The 16,101-nt window shown below is 43.5% G+C and overlaps 1 protein-coding gene across 5 annotated transcripts in view; it reads left to right on the top strand.

The window, feature by feature from the left end:
* LOC129711212 (DNA-binding protein RFX2-like) overlaps positions 1-16,101 on the top strand; it is an 85,536-nt gene that overhangs the window by 24,740 nt on the left and 44,695 nt on the right. For all 5 annotated transcript variants that reach the window (XM_055658690.1, XM_055658689.1, XM_055658688.1 and 2 more), the window contains one exon: positions 8,410-8,534. In XM_055658690.1, the coding sequence (XP_055514665.1) occupies positions 8,418-8,534 (117 nt within the window). In that variant the 5' untranslated portion in view covers positions 8,410-8,417. The remainder of the gene's footprint in view (positions 1-8,409; positions 8,535-16,101) is intronic.

The following is a 16,101-nucleotide window of genomic DNA, read 5'->3' as shown; positions in this document are numbered from 1 at the left end:
TGGTTGTCTTCTTCCAGTCTTGTTGTGGGGAAGTGCATCTGCAAGAGAAAAATTGGGGAATTGAATTGCTTTATCTTCCAGTTTGTTCATTTGCTCCCTAAAACCAACCAAGTTTAACAATTAAGTCCTCTGGTCTTAGCCTGCTTGATTAGTGTCCTGATTCCCTCTTAGTAGTCATGGGCATTAGAGTTCCTCCAAAGTTTTCTGTTTGTTTGACGTGTACAATTTAGCCTTGATGTACAACTTACGGTAATTGAAATTTGGACAAAATGCCTTTTTCCTTTGACCGGTTTAAATTGCGTAAATGGACCAAGATGCCGCTAATTCTGAAATAAAGCAGGTGTTGGAGGTATGTGTTCAAAAGCTGGGCAGTTTTCAGGGGAAATTGGGGGGGGGGGGGGGGGGGGTGCAATTGTTGAATCTGCAGTAGTTTTAGTGTGTCGATGTTGGGTTATGTTTATGATTGGGATGAGTATGTTTTTGTAGTTTACATGCTTTTCATTCAAAATTAGTTCACTGTTCGTTGAAGTACATTTAATTTTCTGTGTTTTAAGTTAACACCACACAATTATTATTACCAATTTTATTTTTACACTCTTGGAATTAAAAAAAAAGTTTCATGGCCTATGACCCTGTGGCATGGCCTAACTGTCAAAGCATTGAAAGAGGATAATCAGTAAGAAGGTAGGCTCTCTCAAGCATAAAGGATAGCAATTTGTGTTTTGAGTCGGGGGGTGTTATTGATGTACTAATCGAGTACTTTGCATCTGTTTTCACCCGGAGAAGGATATGGAGCACAGCAAGATCAATGTGGAGAATAATAGTGTGCAAGGACAGTTTGAGATTAAGAAGTTGGTGGTGTTGGGGCTCTAGACCAGCATTAACATGCATAAATCCCCAGGAGCTGATGGGATTACCCAGGTTATTGAGAGGAGATTGCGGGAGCCGTAACAAATATTTTTGCACTACAGGCGAGGTCCTGAAAGACTGGAGAGTAGTTAATGCTTTTCCTTTATTGAAGATGGAGAGTAGAGATAATATAGAGAATTATTGGCCAGTGAGCCTCACATCAGTGATAGAAAACTATTGGAGAGGACTCTTCAGAATAGGATTTAGTCCCATTTGGGTTAATTGGGGGTAATCAGCATGGGTTTGTAGATGGTAGGTTGTGTTTTACTAACTTGATTGAGTTTTTTGAGGAGATGTCGAAGGTGATCGATGAGGGTAGGGCGGTGGATGTTGTCTACGTGGATTACATTAAGACATTTGATAACATCCCCGCATGGTAGGCAAATCCAGAAGATTAAGATGCATGGAATTAATAGTGACTTGGCCTTATGGATTCCGAACTAGCTCACTGATGGAAGACCGAGGTTGTGGTGGAAGGACATTAGTCAGGCTGGAGGTCTGTGACCAGTGGAGTCCTGCTGTTTTGTGATATATATATAAATGACTTGAACATAAATGTAGACAGTTTGGTTAGTAAGTTTGCAGATGACACCAAGATTGCTGGGGTCGTAGACTGAGGAAGGCTGTCAAAAAGCATAAAATTGGATATAGAACCGATACAAAAATCGACTGAGAAATGGCAGATGGAGTTTAATCTGAGCAAGTTTGACGTAGTGGACTTTGGGAGGTCAAATGTCAGGGGGAACTATACATGACACTTCACAGCATTGTAGATCAGTGACTCATGTTTTGAGTCGTACGTTGTAGCTACGTCCACTAGTTTAACAGAAAGCCTCCCTGCCTTCTCTCATTTTTAGAGTAACCTGGTAAGATGAAGTTACCTATGCTGAAACGTTAATAAAGTCTTTGGATCTTAATCACGGTGTGTGACTTAAGTTTTTTCCAGCAGCATAAGCTCAACAAGCATTGCTGCACAGAGGGATCTTGGGGTTAAAGTCTGTAACTGCCTGAAAGTGGCAATATAAGTAGATAGAATGGTAAAGAAGGTATATGGTATGCTTGCTTTCAGAGGTGAGGGCATAGAGTACAAGAGTTGGGAACTGATGATGCAGCTTTATAGGACTTTGGTTAGGCCACATTGTGTGCAGTTCCGGTTGCCCCATTACAGTAAGAATGTGGAGGCTATGGAAAGGGTGCAGAGGAGGTTTACCCATGTCCTTTCTTAAACAAGGAAGTCAATATTTCAGATGATAGTCTCAGCGATGCCCTATAACAACTGAAGTTAAACTGCCTACTTTTATATTCCAGTCCTCTTGCGTTAGCAACCTTTTGTTATCCTCACCAATTATTTAGAGGCACCTTTTAATGTCTCATTGTTTGAATACCATTTCTTCTTTATTTTCCCAGCCAAAATGGGAAAAATAAAAAATTTCAAGCATATTCATCCAGTGTTATTCCTAGTGGCATACATCTTGCCAGTTATAAATTTAATGTCCTTTTTTTTCTGTTAACTAGCCAGTCTTTTATCCATACCTCTTGCACCATGATTTCCTTCACTCTTTCACATTGGGCATGACCATCGCAGATGAAATACAATCATTTAGCCTATATTTATATCTCCAAAAACCTTTCTGCCTCTTGGTTACAAACTCATTGGCACCCTTAAATATAACTGGGATTTATTTTTTAAACTTGCATTTTGTTTTTCGTAGAAGCTACATTTGTTAGAATTAATTTTGTGCTCTGAGAAGTTTTAGATTAAGAGTTGTCAAAAGTAGTTAAAAAGAAAATAATTTTCTTCAATGGATTTATTTCGAGTGTTTGGATTCTCCCATTATAATTGTACATTTATTTTTGAGATTAAGCTCTTGCAGTGGGAAAGTATTCACAAGGTGTTACTTTATTATTAGAAGTGACAGTTGTAATGCATCCAAAAGTAAATAAATTTGTCCCCAAAAATCAATAAATATTTAATGTTTTATTACAATGTACTGCAGTAATGTGTGGATTGTGAGTTGCAATTTTAGTTTTTGTTTTGCAACTTGTGTATATTCAGCCATGTTTGTACATGAATATTGGAGGTACTTTTTATTACTATGAAGTGATTGAGGAAATATCATGGGAAATTTGTAAAGTGACATTGGTTAATAAGAATGTGACTGCTGCTTGCAGACTGGAGGCAAGCCTGTACAAGTGCACATTTTGACTTCTCATTCGCATTGCTAGTAATTTTGACTTCTCATTCGTATTGCTAGTAATTGCATATGTTGGTGCACACTATATCCCCTGTTTTATAATATTTATTTCTTTATTGACCGACTTGAAGAGTAACATTGCCCATTTTTTTTGCTGAACACTTTTAGGATTATTTTATAACTCTATAATAGCTGCTAAAGTGGAATGGGGGAGACGTGGCCTCAAGAGTTAAAGGACGAAGCCACTAAAAGTGCAAATTCAAACCGACCTGTGGAAATGATATTTCAGTGAGGTCTCATTCTATAAATAAGGAATCCTTTTTTCTTGTGCACAAAAGTCAATTTTAGTCTTTAATCTGCTGCTCAGGTCAGGTGTGGGGGGGGGGGGGGAAAGAGTACCCCCTCGACACGGGTACCATGCTACCTGGTTTGTCAGGTGAGGAGGGGGCTGTGGACCCCCAGCAGGACCAAAAACAAGACCTGTCAAAGGGCGGATGAGCTTCTAGCGAGCCAACGGCCATCCACACTTTAATAGAAGTTGCGATCACTGTCGTTGTAAGGAATGATGATAAAGCACACACCTCAAATTCCTGTACTTCCAGCGGTGGAAGTCCGCAGGAACTGGAGGATGGAGATGTGTTGTGCGTCAGTCACCGTTCCCGTTGAAAACCAGCACCACTGTCGCTAATGTTTTCAAGGATGATGACTTGTCGCAATTCAATAGAGAAGGTCCTCCCAGAGTTGTTGGGTAGGAAGTTCCAAAACACACCATCTCTGGAGCTTTCATCATCACCTCTCAACTCCAGAGCTTTTTGTTTACACCCCTGATTGAAGATTTGCTGTTATAAAAGGGGCTGTCCTTGGGCAACCTAATTGGCGAGTTTAGAAGAGCTTAGTAGAGTTTGAAAAAAATGTCATGTTGAAGACCTCCTTCGACTATGTTGAAGACTAGCTAAGACTAACTTCTGGAAAATTGGACACCGAATAGTGGAGGGTGAAGACTGTCTCCTTCGACCTCCCTTCGACTGTGATGAAGACTATCTACGACCACCTTTGACTACCCTTGATTACCTACGACTAACATGACGACCTACTACAACCTACTACCACTAAACCCACGAGTAAAAAAAGTATAGATTTTTTCCATGGCAACCATATTTTACTCACGGGCATTTTTCAACATGTTGAAAAATACGCCGCGACCTAGCTGAGGCCTCGAGTACACAGCGACTTATCGAGCATGAAGGAGAGTTACAAAGATCTCCTACGACCTCGTGTCGATCATGCTGCGAGTATGAGTCGAGGGCAAACTCTGCAAAACTCGCGGATTAGGTCGCCCAAGTGGGATAGCCCCTTAACTGTTCTACTCTAAACCATCCAGGAGAAAGGAGACGCATAGGAAGACTTCACAAACAGCAACAAGACAATTGAAAAAAAATATATCTTTAAAATCTGGCGAGTAAGATATTAACTTTTCTTTTTTTTATTAACAATTTTATTCGTCCATTTCTTTGAGGCATATGTGTCAAATGCGGGTGAATGATACTAACTTAGATGGGCATTTGGTTGTTATGGACTAATTAGGTTAAAGGGCCAGTTTCTGTGTTGTATGACTATGATTTTAGAAGTTTTCCGAATCCCCTTTTTTCTAGAACTAAATAGGCTTTAATTGGTTTTCTCATGGATATAATTTTATTGTAGGTCTTACAGAACTGGAACAGTTACAAAATGTTGCACATTGCATAAAAGTAATTTCAAGGCTTGCGTTTGAAAGTAGTTGAATGAATTGGATCTAAGAAAATGTTGTTACATTGATGACTTATTTTAAAATTTTAAAATTTGCTTTGGCTTTCAGTAAAATAAGTTGTACACAATCAATTTTAACGGGAAGCATAAAGACAACGCCAGTCCCGTGCCTCTACGCCCCCCCCCCCCCCCCCATATCAGACGATCCATCGTCGCCCAAGACGAGCGGAGAACACAGGAGATCGATACCATGCACCCCCTGCACGGACACACAGCACCTCCACCCCGACTGAAATCTAGAGCCAGTTTCTTGCAGACAGTCCCACCTCTCCAGACAACCAAAGAAACAGCAAGGACCAACATCTGGAAAGATGAATGGAACCAGCTCAACACACGAGCCCACGACTGGATGGAGAGAGGAATCACTCCGACTGAATGCCTCGCCAGCGGGCACGACCTCCCATGGCCAACCTGGAAGATCCTCAAAGGGAGGTGCAAAGCACTTATGAAAGCATGGAACTACCAGGCAGAAGACACATGCAGCTGTGGAGCAGTACAGACAATGTCCCACCTATTGGAGTGTGACGACGCCCCCCAGTGCAGCTCCCAGGACCTGGCTGAACCGACCCGACCAGCTGTGACCTGCGCCAGATACTGGCAGAACGACATCTGAGATTGCAACGGACTCGAAGAAGAAGAATCAATTTTAACATTGTTTTTACACCAAGTTTTTCCCAGAGAAGGGTTAATATCTTACTCGCCAGATTTTAAAGATTTTTTTTTAGTCAATTGTCTTGTTTCTGTTTCAATCAATCAATCAACCTTTATTGTCATCTTGCAAGCAACAAGTACAGTGCAAAATGAAAAGACGTTTCCCAGTGAATAGCGGAGCCTCGCACATGAAATTTAAAACACTTCTCACATAATAACACTAAAAAAAACAATCCAGTCCCTGATGGAACAGAATAAATAGTTAAAATCAGGTAAAAAACACAATGTTAAAAACAGTAAACCAATCATAAAAAAATGTCCGGGGCCGCTGATTTGAGTGGCCAGTGCCAGTTATTAAAGTGTCCGTGCCAGCCGCAGAGTCAAGTCAAGTCAAGTGACTGTGAGTGCAGAGTGACTGTTTAGCAGCCTCACAGCCTGTGGTAGGAAGCTGTTTAGCAGCCTCGTAGTCCGGGCTTTGATGCTTCGATATCTCTTGCCTGATGGCAAGAGATCCAGGTGTGTGTGGAGGGGGTGCAGTTTGTCCTTGGCAATTCTCTGTGCTTTCTTCAGACAGCGGCTCTGGAACAGTTCTTGTACCGAGGGTAGGGAGACGCCAATAATCCTCTCTGCTCCCCTCACTACCCTCTGCAGAGCCTTCCTGTCCGAGCAGTTTGCAGGTGCAGTACCACGTATTGATGCAGTACGTGAGTACAGACTCCACCGTGCCCCTGTAGAAAGTCCTGAGGATGTTGGTGGGGAGTGAGGCCTGTTTTAGTTTCCTCAGGAAGTGCAGTCGCTGATGGGCCCGTTTGACGGTCCCAGTGGTGTTCCTGGACCAGGTGAGGTTGTCCGTTATCTGCACACCGAGGAACTTTATGCTCTCCACTCTCTCCACTGCAGTGCCACTAATGTTGAGCGGTGTATGCTCTGGCTGCGCCCTCCTGAAGTCGACAACCATCTCCTTAGTTTTTTCGACATTCAATTCCAGGTTATTTTTGCCGCACCAGTCCACCAGTTGTTCTACTTCCTCCCTGTACCTTGTTTCGTCATCTCCACTGATGAGTCCCACCACTGTAGTGTCGTCCGCGAACTTTATGATTTTATTGTCCCTGAATCTGGCAGCACAGTCATGTGTGAGCAGTGTGAACAACAGCGGGCTGAGCACACAGCCTTGAGGGGAGCCGGTGCTCAGCGTGATCGAGCCTGAAGTGTTCTTGCCAACACGGACTGACTGCGGTCTCTCTGTGAGAAAGTCCAAGATCCAGTGACACAGGGTGGTGTTGAGGCCCAGCAGGGTTAGTTTCTCCACAAGTCTCTGTGGGATGATGGTATTAAACGCTGAGCTAAAGTCAATGTACAGGATTCTGGCGTATGTGTTCTTGTGTTCCAGATGCGCGATTACTGTGTGCAGCGTGGTGGAGATGGCATCCTCTGTAGAGCGGTTGGGGCGATAGGCAAACTGTAGGGGATCTAACGATGAGGGGAGGCTGGCAGTAATGTGGGGTTTCACCAGGCGTTCAAAACACTTCATTATTATTGGGGTCAAGGCGACAGGGCGGTAGTCATTTAGGCAGGCAACCACTGGTTTCTTCGCTATGGGGATTATCGTGGAAGTTTTGAGGCATGTGGGGACAATGGCCTGACTAAGGGAGATGTTGAAGATGTCTGTTAGCACATCTGCTAACTCCTCAGCACATTCCTTTAGCACACGTCCTGGGATGTTGTCGGGTCCGACTGCTTTCCACGGGTTGACCTTAGACAGGATTCTCCGTGTGTCCATTGTGTCTATGGTCAGGACTGGCTGGTCGGTTTGTAGGCAGGGGCTGGCTCTCCTCTTGGGTGTGGTGTTTGCTGCATCAAAACGAGCAAAGAAGTTGTTTAATTTATCTGGGAGAGAAGTGTCCGTGTCGGTTACCTGCTGCCTTGCCTTGTACCCCGTCAATGTTTCGATTCCCTTCCACATCCTCCTGGTGTCTCCTGTGTCGCAGAGGTGTCCCTGGATTTTCCCCGCGAAGGCACGTTTCGCTGCCCTGATTCCTTTTCCCAGTGCAGTCCTGGTGGATCGGAGAGCGGCTGTGTTACCGGCTCTGTAGGCTGCATCACGAGCCCTCAGCAGCGAGCGCACCTCTGCTGTCATCCATGGCTTTTCGTTACCACGTGCAGTGAAAGTTTTCATGATGGTGACATCCTCAGTGCACTTGGCAATGTAGCTGGTTACAGTCTCTGCGTACTCCTCGATGTTGATGAGGTCATCATAGGATGCTGCTGTCCTGAACACATCCCAGTCAGTGTGCAGGAAGCAATCCTGCAGTGCCGAGGCTGCTCCCTCTGGCCAGACCCTGGTGTGTTTTCTCTCCGCTCTGACTTGTTTTTGCAGAGGTCTGTAGGCTGGTGTTAAAAACACTGAAATGTGGTCCGAGTGGCCCAGGTGAGGGCGTGGGGCTGCCTTGTAAGCCTCTGGGGTGTTGGTGTAAACCAAGTCCAAGATGTTCTCTCCCCTGGTCTCAAAATCCACATATTGCTTGAATTTTGGGAGCACAGTCTGAAGTCTCTGAAGTCTTTCTATGTGCATTGCCTGCCCCACTTTCCTACAAGCTGTATAGTTGTTTTACAGAGGTTATGAGTGGTACCAAAGAAATGCAAATTATTTTAAAGATGTCCGAACTTGCACTTTGCTTTTTCTGAATCCCACAATCAAAATTGAAGTTGTGATGAAAGTTGTAACTTCTGATCTGTTCACATTTTGTTAAATAAGGAAAACTTATAGTCAGACATCTTATCAATTCTGTGTACATCATCTACACAATATCTCTGGCTAATAGCACCTATGTTTGTTATGTTTTGACAGAAACGAGCATGCAGAGTACAGAGGGTGCATCCGACTCAACATCGACTGTGACCCTGCGGACATCCGCTGCTGGTCCACCATCTGTGCAGCCTGCAGTAGTACAGCAAGTACCAGCACCACAACAGGTACATTTCCAATCCTCTGTCCCTGGGAAGGTTAGCAGGATATAGGAATGTTTATATTTCACATGATCTGACCCTCCTAAATAACAACCTTTATTCGATATCTGTTTAGCTTTCTTTTAAATATTAGCTGTCTACACACTCCATTCCGCCTCTTTTGTGATGCTATTAAAATGCCTCCTTTTTAGTTCTTGTGTGTGTGGTTAATTGGTTTTAATTTAGCTACAAGTTTTGAATTTCAATGTTTTTTAAAAACTTTTTCCTGATCTAATCACTATGTCATAGTATATTCTATGGATTGGGGGTTAAAAAGTGTAGGGTATATACATACATTGAAACATTAATCAAACACCTTCCATCGTGGCCAGTCGTCCACCTCCCCGCTCCCATCGATCAGAAGATACTGAAGGTTGAAAACAAGCACCACTGGACTCAGAAACAGCTTAATTCCCTTTCTTCTCAGTCTTCTGACCTAGGACACTGCAATTCACCTCTACTCCATTTGGACATTGGACTTTCTCTCCGGAACTGGTGTGCAACAATGCTGAGAACTAAATTCTGCACTCTCTTTCCCTTTGCTCTATCTATTGTACTTATGTTTGGCTTGGTTGTATTTATGTATGGTAGTATCTGATTTGATTGGATATCATGCAAAACAAAGCTCTTCATTGTACCTCGCTACACATGACAATAATGAACCTAAACCTCATGGGGTCAAGGGAGCTTTGAAGGGACAATGAGATCTTGGCACAAACAATATGTGTAGAAAATAGGATGAAGACCAGCAGTCAGATTTTGGGAGGTTGGGTAAAGGTTAAGAAACATGCTTTAAGAGATGTTAATATCTGCAGAATTCATCCAGGCCATCAACCCCTGACAAGTAACATTAGCAAATTTGCAGATGACACAAAGCTGGGTGGCAGTGTGACCTATGAGGAGGATGAGTGGGAGTTGCATGGCAGATGCAGTTTAATGTGGACAAATGTGAGGTTCTCCACTTTGGTAGCAAAAACAGGAAAAAAGATTATTATCTAAATGGTGTCAAGTTGGGAAAAGGGGAAGTCTAACGGGATCTGGGGGTCCTTTTTTCATCAGTCAATGAAAGTAAGCATGCAGGTACAGCAGGCAGTGAAGAAAGCGAATGGCATGCTGGCCTTCATAACAAGAGGAGTTGAGTATAGGAGCAAAGAGGTCCTTCTGCAGTTGTACAGTGCCCTAATGAGACCACACCTGGAGTATTGTGTGCAATTTTGGTCTCAATTTGAGGAAGGACATTCTTGCTATTGAGGGAGTGCAGCGTAGGTTCTCAAGATTAATTCCCGGGATGGTCGGACTGCCATATGCTGAGAGAATGCAGCGGCTGGGCTTGTATACTCTGGAATTTAGAAGGATGGGAGGTGATCTTATTGAAACATAAGATTATTAAGGGTTTGGACACACTAGAGGCAGGGAACATGTTCCCGATGTTGGGGGAGTCCAAAACCAGGGGCCACAGTTTAAGAATAAGGGGTTTGCCATTTAGAACAGAGATGAGGAAACACTTTTTCACATAGAGTTGTGAATCTGTGGAATTCTCTGCCTCAGAAGGCAGTGGAGGCCAATTCGCTGGAGGCTTTCAAGAGAGAGATAGATAGAGCTCTTAAAGATAGTGGTCAAGGGATATGGGGAGAAGGCAGTAACGGGGTACTGATTGTGGATGATTAGCCATGATCACATTGAATGGCGGTGCTGACTCGAAGGGGAAAATGGCCTATTCCTGCACCTATTGTCTATTGAGTCTTTAAGAATAGAAATAGGAAGATTATGCTGATGAATTTACGAGTAGAGAGAGGTAGGGCTTTTGGGGGATTGTGGGGGATTTTGAGACTGAGTCTGCATAAGGTGGGTCCTATATAAGATTAGAAAGAGAAGAGAATGCCTTTATTATCATTCAAACAAACAGAGGTTTGAATGAAATCTCGTTCCCTGCAGTCAGAACAGCAAAAGAAACATAACACACAATTAGCATAGTTTCACACAAACATCCATCACAGTGAATCCACAAACACCTTCTCACTGTGATGGAAGGCAAAAGTCTTATCTCTTCCCTGTTCTTTGTTCTTCTCCCGCATCGAGGCGATCGGGGCACTTGATGTTAAAGCCCCCGGCGGGCGATGGTAAGTCCCGTGGCCGATTAAGCCACACCGGGCGATGCAAGGCCCTGCGACGGGCCGATTCAAACCTGTGATTCGGGGCGGGCGAAGTTACCGTTGCGGGAGCTCCCGAAAATTGGTCTCCAACCAGGGACCTGTGAGTTCCCGATTTTACCTTCCCCAGGGCCTGCGGCCGAAGCCTCCGAAGCTCCGCAGTCAGGTCGCAGCCGCCGCGCCACCACAGCCTCCGAGTCAGCCAGATGGTAAGTGAGTCCTCAGGGTCTGCGGCTGGAGCTCTCGGGTCGATTCCGGCTGGAGGCCGCCAGCTCCACGATGTTAGGCCCCAGTGAAACGGAGAGACGACAAGGAAAAGGTCGAGTCTCGGTTCAAGGAAGAGATTAAAAAGTTTCTCCACACCCCTCCCCCCATATGTACACAACTAAAAATAAACCGAAAATATACTCCTAACAAGACAAAAAAAAAAGAAAAAAAGACAGACGGACTGCAGGTGAGCCGCAGCCACGAGGCGCCGCCACACAACATGGATTAATGGATCTTGCCTAAACAGAACTGTGACCATTGTCCATTGGAGCAGAATTGTTTCTGCCTCTTTGAATGTATTAGACTGGTTTAATGTGGGAATGGTTCAGAAAGAGCAGAAATGTAAATGGAAGGCAGAACATCAGTGATTTTAGAGCAGTAATCAACAATCGGAAAATAATCAGAAAACTAGTCTGCTGTTCTAACTCATGCTAGGGAATTTAAAGACCAAAAATGGCTGGGCTGAAGCATTGACAGATGGATCTATGATATTTTAACTGTTATTGAAGTATAGCTTGCAGAGCAGGGCAGGCACCTTTATGGTCTTGGTTACAGGATTTTCAGACAAGATTGAAGGGGATGAAGAACAAGGAGGAATCAATCATAACTGTGTGGATGAGTATGTTGGAGGGAACATCAGATGTGGCCCTATGGGTGAAGCTGAACAACAAAAGGGCGATCACTATTGGGAATACATTTATAGACTTCCAAATAATCAAAGGACATATTGGAACATTTCTGATTTATAATAATTAAAGTAGCAATAGTGCAATATTGCCCATACCCCAATATTAATGAGATAAAATCAGTGTAATATGGCAGCCAGAGAATTCCTGAACTAAAATAGAAAAGCAGGAAATATATTTAGCACTTCAGCCAGTTTTATTTTGGAGATAAATGAAATAAATGTTTTTGGTTAAACTTTCAGGACTAGGAAAATTTGGCAAATTGGCATGTTTAAAGTTGCAGTGAAGAGGAAGGATGAGAGAACAAAGGGAGGATGTCTGTGAGAGTTGGAGACTCTGGTGGGGTCATGGTCCAGGGAAAGGCACCAATGAACATCAGGCCACTATCTCGCAAACCATCATAGTTATCTTTGTGGATGCTATCTGCACTGGCTCTCCACTCTGCTCTTCACCTCTGGGTAACATGTGGATGCTATCTGCACTGGCTCTCCACTCTGCTCTTCACCTCTGGGTAACAGGAACACATGTCAGGTTGCTATTCTACAGCTACAGTGAGGTGTTCAATGTTATCATCTTCTCCAAACACATCTCCAAGCTCCAAGACCTGGGCCTCTGCACCTCCCTTTGCAATTGGATCTCATTAGCAGACCTCAAAAAGTGCAGATCAGTAACATTTCCTTACTGACAATCAACATGAGTGCATCTCTAGGCTGTGTGCTTAGCCCATTGATCTAAAACCGAGATGAGAAGAACTTTCTTCATACAGAGAGTGGTGAGTCTCTGGAACTCTCTGTCGCAGAGGGTAGTCGAGGCCAGTTCATTGGCTATATTTAAGAGGGAGTTAGATGTGGCCCTTGTGGCTAAGGGGATCAGAGGGTATGGAGAGAAGGCAGGTACGGGATACTGAGTTGGATGATCAGCCATGATCATATTGAATGGCGGTGCAGGCTCAAAGGGCTGAATGGCCTACTCCTGCACCTAATTTCTATGTTTCTATGTTACTCACTTTTTGCCCATGGCATTGGGACTGTGCTTAGCCAGACAACCATCTTTAAATTTGCCAGCAACATCTTGGTTCACCTATCTTGGGCCCAGCACATAGATGAAGAAGGCGCATCAATGCCTCTACTTAGAAGCTTAGGAGATTCAGCATGTCGCTGGATACTCTAAAACATTACTACAGAAAATATCCTGACTGTTTGCAGCATAGCCTGGTGTGGCAGTTCCAACACATAGGAATAAACATAGAAACATAGAAAATAGGTGCAGGAGTGGGCCATTCGGCCATTCGAGCCTGCACCGCCATTCAATATGATCATGGCTGATCATAAAAGAAGCTGCTGAGTCATTGACTCGACTTGGTCCAAAGCATTTACACGAAGCACTACCTCAACTGACCTACTCAGCCATGGCAATGGGACACTGTGTACCACATCCTGTATGTTAATTGATTTGCTTTTTCTAATTAAGTATTTTTGTACCAATGTTCCGTTTTTCCATTCTTCTTTTCATTTTCTTGTAGAATTTATGTATAACTAGACTAAGTGGGATCCGTTGGGTTCCATGTTCACATGGAAGGGCTGGTCCCCCGACGCAATATTCCACCTCTCCACCAATTCCAATATTGGTGGCCAGTGGGGGGGCTTTCTGGAGCACTGGTATGGGTTCTTGGGGTGGCAGCTCAGTCCCTCAAGCCTGATCTGCTGGCAGCTCATTCACGGCTGGAGGGCTGGCAGTTGACTCATGACTATTCCTTGAAATTCCATTTCAAGAAGGGTGCAAGTCCACCAAATTCAAATCCATGTTCCTACCATTTCAAGCAGGGTTCAAGGCCACCAAATTCAAGTGCAGTTTCTTACCTCTATGAGCAGGGTGCAAGGCCACCGAATTCAAGTGCAGTTTCCAACCACTTCAAGCAGGGTGCAAGGCCACCGAATACAAGTGCAGTTTCATACCACTTTCAGCAGGGTGCAAGGCCACCAAATTCAGTGCAGTTTTATTCCACTTCAAGCAGGGTCCAAGGCCACCAAATTCAAATGCAGCTTCATACCATTTCATGCAGGGTGAAACCGCCATAAAACCACACAAAACACCAAACTCACAGTTCAGTAGACATTCAGTGTATTCAGTTGATTCACAGCTCAGACAGAGTCATGACCTCTCCCTCCCCCATCATGCAGAGACTGAGCCACACCCACACTTCCGGGTTTTATAACACCCGCCACCATTTGCAGTAAGTAGTGCCTTTCAACTTCAAGCCAAAGCACCCAAACAACCATTTGCAGGCAGTACCTTTTTACTTCAAACAAACCATATTTTCATTTTCAAACCACATTAAGGGTACTCACAGTTGTGTAGACATTTGTTCAGTGTCATTCAGAGCTCAGAGAGACCCTTGGCTTCATCCATCTTGCAGAGAGTGAGTGAGGCACACCACTTCCTGGTTTTATAGTCCCTCCCCCTCCCTCCAGCAGGTGCAGCAGAGAGAATGGTAATTTTTTTAAACTTCAGGCCAAAGCTCCCAAGCCACCATTTGCAGTAAGTAGTGCCTTTCAACTTCAAGCCAAAGCATCCAAACAACCATTAAAAAGGCAGTGCCTTTTTACCTCAAACAAACCATATTTTCATTTTCATGGTCTTGGGCTGGCGTCTCAGTCAATCAAGCCTGTTGTGCTGGCAACTCACTCACGGCTGGTGGGCTGGTAGTTGACTCACGGCTAATCCTTGAAATTCTATTTCAAGCAGGGTATAAGGCCACCAAATTCAAGTGCAGTTTCATACCATTTGAAGTAGGGTGCAAAGCCACTAAAGACAGCGAGTCGTGACCTCTCCCTCCTCCATCTTGCAGAGACTGCGCCACACCCACATTTCCGGGTTTTATAACCCCTCCCCCCCACCGCAAAAGGTGTGGCTTTTATGGAGTGATTGACAGGGGAGAGATTCTCAACATTTAAAAAAAAAATTAATAACACTTTTATTTTTCATTGATGGGAAGAATTCTCTGCACCTGCCCAGCGGAGGGGGACTGAGTAAGATGGCCAAAAATCACAGCTGTATGTGGTAGCGTTTTATCTAAAATCAATATACAGTGCAAACAGGAAGTAAGTGCATTTACAGTAGTGCCTTTTAACTTCAAGCCAAAGCACCCAGGCCACCATTTGCAGTAAGTAGTGCAACTTCATGCCACCATTTGCAGTAAGTGGTGTCTTTCAACTTCAAGCCATTGCATCCAAGCCACCATTTGCAGTAAGTAGTAGCTTTCAACTTCAAACCTCCCAAGCTGCCATTTGCAGTAATTAGTGCCTTTCAACTTCATGCTACCATTAGCAGTCAATAGTGCCTTTCAACTTCAAGCCAATGCACCCACGCCCCCATTTGCAGTAAGTAATGCATTTTAACTTCAAGCCACACCCAAGCCACCATTTGCAGTGATAGTGCCTTTCAACTTCAAGCCAAAGCAACCAAGCCACCATTCACAGTAATAGTGCCTTTCAACTTCAAACCAAAGCTCCCAAGCCTCCATTTGCAGTAAGTAGTGCCTTTCAACTTCATGCCACCATTTGCAGTAAGTGGTGTCTTTCAACTTCAAAGCTCCCAAGCCACCATTTACAGTAAGTGGTGTCTTTCAACTTTAAGCCACACCCAAGCCACCATTTGCAGTAATAGTGCCTTTCAACTTCAGGGGGGGGGAGGGGGCATTTTTTTTTGCAAGCTTTAGAACCAATAGACATTTTTTGCAAGCTTTAGAACCAAGACATTTTTTTGCAAGCATTTTAGAACCAATAGACATTTTTTGCAAGCTTTAGAACCAATAGATACACTTTTTGCAAGCTTTAGAACCAATAGACATTTTTTTGCAAGCTTTAGAATCAATAAACATATTTTTGCAAGTTTTAGAAGCAATAGACATTTTTTGCCAGTTTTAGAAGCAATAGACATATTTTTGCCAGTTTTAGAAGCAATAGACATATTTTTGCCAGTTTTAGAAGCAATAGACATATTTTTGCCAGTTTTAGAAGCAATAGACATATTTTTGCCAGTTTTAGAAGCAATAGACATATTTTTGCCAGCTTAGAACCAATAGACATTTTTTTGCAAGCTTTAGAACAATAGAGACACTTTTTGCAAGCTTTAGAACCAATAGACACTTTTTTTGCAAGCTTTAGAACCAATAGACATTTTTTTTAGAACCAATAGACATTTTTTTGCAAGCTTTAGAACCAATAGATAGAGACAATAGCTTTTTTTGCAAGCTTTAGAACCAATAGACATTTTTTTGCAAGCTTTAGAACCAATAGACATTGTTTTGCAAGCTTTAGAACCAATATACATTTTTTTGCAAGCTTTAGAACCAATAGACATTTTTTGCAAGCTTTAGAACCAATAGACATTTTTTGCAAGCTTTAGAACCAATAGAGACACTTTTTGCAA

The sequence above is a fragment of the Leucoraja erinacea genome, chromosome 29 (genome assembly GCF_028641065.1).
Source record: "Leucoraja erinacea ecotype New England chromosome 29, Leri_hhj_1, whole genome shotgun sequence".
NCBI lineage: Eukaryota > Metazoa > Chordata > Chondrichthyes > Rajiformes > Rajidae > Leucoraja > Leucoraja erinaceus.
Note: the sequence above shows the minus strand (reverse complement) of the source record. Positions and strands in the feature narration are given on the sequence as shown.